This window comes from Eutrigla gurnardus (assembly GCF_963514095.1).
Source record: "Eutrigla gurnardus genome assembly, chromosome: 17".
Lineage (NCBI taxonomy): Eukaryota > Metazoa > Chordata > Actinopteri > Perciformes > Triglidae > Eutrigla > Eutrigla gurnardus.
The window spans coordinates 24286619-24291016 of NC_139928.1; the positions used below are offsets into that span (position 1 = coordinate 24286619).

Below are 4398 nucleotides of genomic sequence, written 5' to 3' on the forward strand. Positions count from 1 at the left end.
ACTGATGCATGCTGGGACGCCATTCACAATGCTAATGCTAGCCAGAGAGATGCTAATAGTTGCTAATGGAGGACTCATTGTGGAGGAAGTCCAGCTGAGAGGAAGTACTCACATCCTGTACCGAAGTAAAACTACTATCAGCTCTGTGATAATACGATTAGAGAGAAGTATCAGGACTTTGTTGTTTCTCCTTCTGTTTTATTTGTTTCTTGTGATATCCGTTGATTTGTACATATTATGAAATATAAAGTACAAGATCCAAACAATAAACCATCGGGATTCACAGTCAACTCCAGAACCTCGCCCACGTCTGTGTTTCTGGTGCTGATGTTTCCCACAGAAAAGCCTTCAAACGTCCATATTTGGTGTTGTCTGACATCACTGATGACATCACGGTGAGGCGTGTGTCCTCTGATTGTTCTCCTCCAGCTGTGAAACAAAGGAACTTCAGGTTTTACGTTGTCGTTTGTTGTGATGCAGCTGCGAGGATTCCTGTGTGTCGGACAATATGTGTTGTGGTCGAGCCGACAGGAAGTGTAAAAATAAAAGCCCTCCGAGCTGGAGGTCTAGTCTGGTGGAGGTCTAGTTCTGAGCTGGAGGTCTAGTCTGTTGGAGGTCTAGTCTGGTGGAGGTCTAGTCCCGAGCAGGAGGTCTAGTTCCGAGCTGGAGCTCTAGTCTGCTGGAGGTCGAGTCTGGTGGAGGTCTAGTTCCGAGCTGGAGGTCTAGTCTGGTGGAGGTCTAGTTCTGAGCTGGAGCTCTAGTCTGCTGGAGGTCTAGTCTGGTGGAGGTCTAGTCTGGTGGAGGTCTAGTTCCGAGCTGGAGGTCTAGTCTGGTGGAGGTCTAGTCTGGTGGAGGTCTAGTTCTGAGCTGGAGGTGTAGTCTGTTGGAGGTCTAGTCTGGTGGAGGTCTAGTTCCGAGCAGGAGGTCTAGTTCCGAGCTGGAGGTCTAGTCTGCTGGAGGTCTAGTCTGGTGGAGGTCTAGTTCCGAGCTGGAGGTCTAGTTCCGAGCTGGAGGTCTAGTCTGGTGGAGGTCTAGTCTGGTGGAGGTCTAGTTCTGAGCTGGAGGTCTAGTTCCGAGCTGGAGGTCTAGTCTGGTGGAGGTCTAGTCTGGTAAGGTCTAGTCTGGTGGAGGTCTAGTCTGGTGGAGGTCTAGTCTGGTAAGGTCTAGTCTGGTGGAGGTCTAGTCTGGTGGAGGTCTAGTCTGGTAAGGTCTAGTCTGGTGGAGGTCTAGTCTGGTGGAGGTCTAGTTCTGAGCTGGAGGTCTAGTTCCGGGCTGGAGGTCTAGTCTGGTGGAGGTCTAGTCTGGTAAGGTCTAGTCTGGTGGAGGTCTAGTCTGGTGGAGGTCTAGTCTGGTAAGGTCTAGTCTGGTGGAGGTCTATTCTGGTGGAGGTCTAGTCTGGTAAGGTCTAGTCTGGTGGAGGTCTAGTCTGGTGGAGGTCTAGTCTGGTAAGGTCTAGTCTGGTGGAGGTCTAGTCTGGTGGAGGTCTAGTTCTGAGCTGGAGGTCTAGTTCCGGGCTGGAGGTCTAGTCTGGTGGAGGTCTAGTCTGGTAAGGTCTAGTCTGGTGGAGGTCTAGTCTGGTGGAGGTCTAGTCTGGTGGAGGTCTAGTCTGGTAAGGTCTAGTCTGGTGGAGGTCTAGTCTGGTGGAGGTCTAGTTCTGAGCTGGAGGTCTAGTTCCGGGCTGGAGGTCTAGTCTGGTGGAGGTCTAGTCTGGTAAGGTCTAGTCTGGTGGAGGTCTAGTCTGGTGGAGGTCTAGTTCCGAGCTGGAGGTCTAGTCTGGTGGAGGTCTAGTCTGGTGGAGGTCTAGTTCTGAGCTGGAGGTGTAGTCTGTTGGAGGTCTAGTCTGGTGGAGGTCTAGTTCCGAGCAGGAGGTCTAGTTCCGAGCTGGAGGTCTAGTCTGCTGGAGGTCTAGTCTGGTGGAGGTCTAGTTCCGAGCTGGAGGTCTAGTTCCGAGCTGGAGGTCTAGTCTGGTGGAGGTCTAGTCTGGTGGAGGTCTAGTTCTGAGCTGGAGGTCTAGTTCCGAGCTGGAGGTCTAGTCTGGTGGAGGTCTAGTCTGGTAAGGTCTAGTCTGGTGGAGGTCTAGTCTGGTGGAGGTCTAGTCTGGTAAGGTCTAGTCTGGTGGAGGTCTAGTCTGGTGGAGGTCTAGTCTGGTAAGGTCTAGTCTGGTGGAGGTCTAGTCTGGTGGAGGTCTAGTTCTGAGCTGGAGGTCTAGTTCCGGGCTGGAGGTCTAGTCTGGTGGAGGTCTAGTCTGGTAAGGTCTAGTCTGGTGGAGGTCTAGTCTGGTAAGGTCTAGTCTGGTGGAGGTCTATTCTGGTGGAGGTCTAGTCTGGTAAGGTCTAGTCTGGTGGAGGTCTAGTCTGGTGGAGGTCTAGTCTGGTAAGGTCTAGTCTGGTGGAGGTCTAGTCTGGTGGAGGTCTAGTTCTGAGCTGGAGGTCTAGTTCCGGGCTGGAGGTCTAGTCTGGTGGAGGTCTAGTCTGGTAAGGTCTAGTCTGGTGGAGGTCTAGTCTGGTGGAGGTCTAGTCTGCAACCTGGCAGCCGTTTGATTCTCTGTTTTTACTCTCAAACCGCAGCCAAAAGCTTTTATGTCTTATATGGTTTGGTTGGTCAGCTGACAACATTCTCTGCTCTCATTGGTTAGAAGGTGTGATGCAACGACACAACCTCCAACCCGAGACGTGCACGGTCATTCTCTTTGACAGGTCCTGTAGGTCCTTGAAATGTCTCTGCAACAGGTCCTGTAGGTCCTTGAAATGTCTCTTAAACATGTCCTGTAGGTCCTTGAAATGTCTCTTCGACAGGTCCTGTAAGTCCTTGAAATGTCTCTTCGACAGGTCCTGTAGGTCCTTGAAAGGTCTCTTTGACAGGTCCTGTAGGTCCTTGAAAAGGTCTCTTCAACAGGTCCTGTAGGTCCTTGAAATGTCTCTTAAACAGGTCCTGTAGGTCCTTGAAATGTCTCTTCGACAGGTCCTGTAGGTCCTTGAAAGGTCTCTTTGACAGGTCCTGTAGATCCTTGAAGGGTTTCTTTAACAGGTCCAGTAGAGCCTTGAAAGGTCTCTGGTTTTTAGGTCTCTAAAAACCATGATGGTCTGCTCCAGATTTCTGCTCAGACAATGTTTTCCCTCCACTAGGTGGCGCTGTAACTCTTTCCTCCTGGTGATGTTGGTACTTTGAAGATCCTGACCCTGTTCTAGTCCTGATCCTGTCCTCCTGTTCTAGTCCTGTCCTCCTGTTCTAGTCCTGATTCTGTCCTCCTGTTCTAGTCCTGTCCTCCTGTTCTAGTCCTGATCCTGTCCTCCTGTTCTAGTCCTGTCCTCCTGTTCTAGTCCTGATTCTGTCCTCCTGTTCTAGTTCTGATCCTGTCCTCCTGTTCTAGTTCTGATCCTGTCCTCCTGTTCTAGTCCTGATCCTGTCCTCCTGTTCTAGTCCTGATCCCGTCCTCCTGTTCTAGTCCTGATCCTGTCCTCCTGTTCTAGTCCTGATCCCGTCCTCCTGTTCTAGTCCTGATCCTGTCCTCCTGTTCTAGTCCTGATCCCGTGCTCTGATAACTATTGTTATATGACACTTGAAATAAAACTGAAGAATAGTGCTGGTCCACCTTAAAGGTCAGCCCACCTTAAGTGTTGCTAACTCACTTTAACTACCAGCTGCCTGACGACAGGAACTTAGCTCGAGTCTCGTAGACAGATAGACAGATAAACTGCACCCACAATGCACTGCTCCATTCCCAACTGTAACGCTGTCTCAGTCTCTTAATGTTTGCAGCCATAATAATCTTATATAGTCCATAATAAACATTTAAAAAAACCTCGTTCAGGGTTTTTCTGTTTGTCTCTGTGTTTTCTGCTGTTTGGCAAGTAGAGAACAAACTTGGCAGGACACCAGAACCCCCCCTCGCCCTCCTCCTCCTCCTCTCTCCCCCTCCCTCCTCCTCCTCTCCTCCCCTCCCTCCTCCTCCTCTCCCTCCTCTCCTCCCTCCTCCTCCTCCTCCTCCTCTCCTCCCCTCCCTCCTCCTCCTCTCCCTCCTCCCCTCCCTCCTCCTCCCCCTCCCTCCTCCCCTCCCTCCTCCTCCCCTGTTCTCTGTGTGTCTGTCCATTCAGCTCTCAGTCGATGGTTACTCTGTCATCTCTCTGCACTCTTTGTCTCTTTGTGTTTGAATCTTTGAATCATGTCCCGTTGGACTTTTCTGTCTCTTTGTCTGAGTGGAGCCTCGCTCGCCCTCCTGCTGCCTGCTGGTGAGTCCTCTCTCCCTCTCTCTCTCTCTCTCTCTCTCTCTCTCTCTGTGTGTGTGAGAGAGAGAGAATGAGACAGAGACAGTGTGTGTGTGTGTGTGTGTGTGTGTGTGTGTGACAGAGAGAGAGACAGTGTGTGTGTGTGTGTGTGTGTGTGTGACAGAGAGAGACA

The 4398-nt window shown here is 51.1% G+C and overlaps 1 protein-coding gene across 1 annotated transcript in view; it reads left to right on the top strand.

Annotated features, from left to right (window-relative positions):
* The first annotated feature begins 4094 nt into the window (after window positions 1–4094).
* Window positions 4095–4398, top strand: part of LOC311027714 (uncharacterized protein) — a 5462-nt gene continuing 5158 nt past the window's right edge. Inside the window, exon 1 of the mRNA XM_084031860.1 lies at window positions 4095–4229. Coding sequence (XP_083887986.1) covers window positions 4163–4229 — 67 coding nt within the window. The 5' untranslated portion in view covers window positions 4095–4162. The remainder of the gene's footprint in view (window positions 4230–4398) is intronic.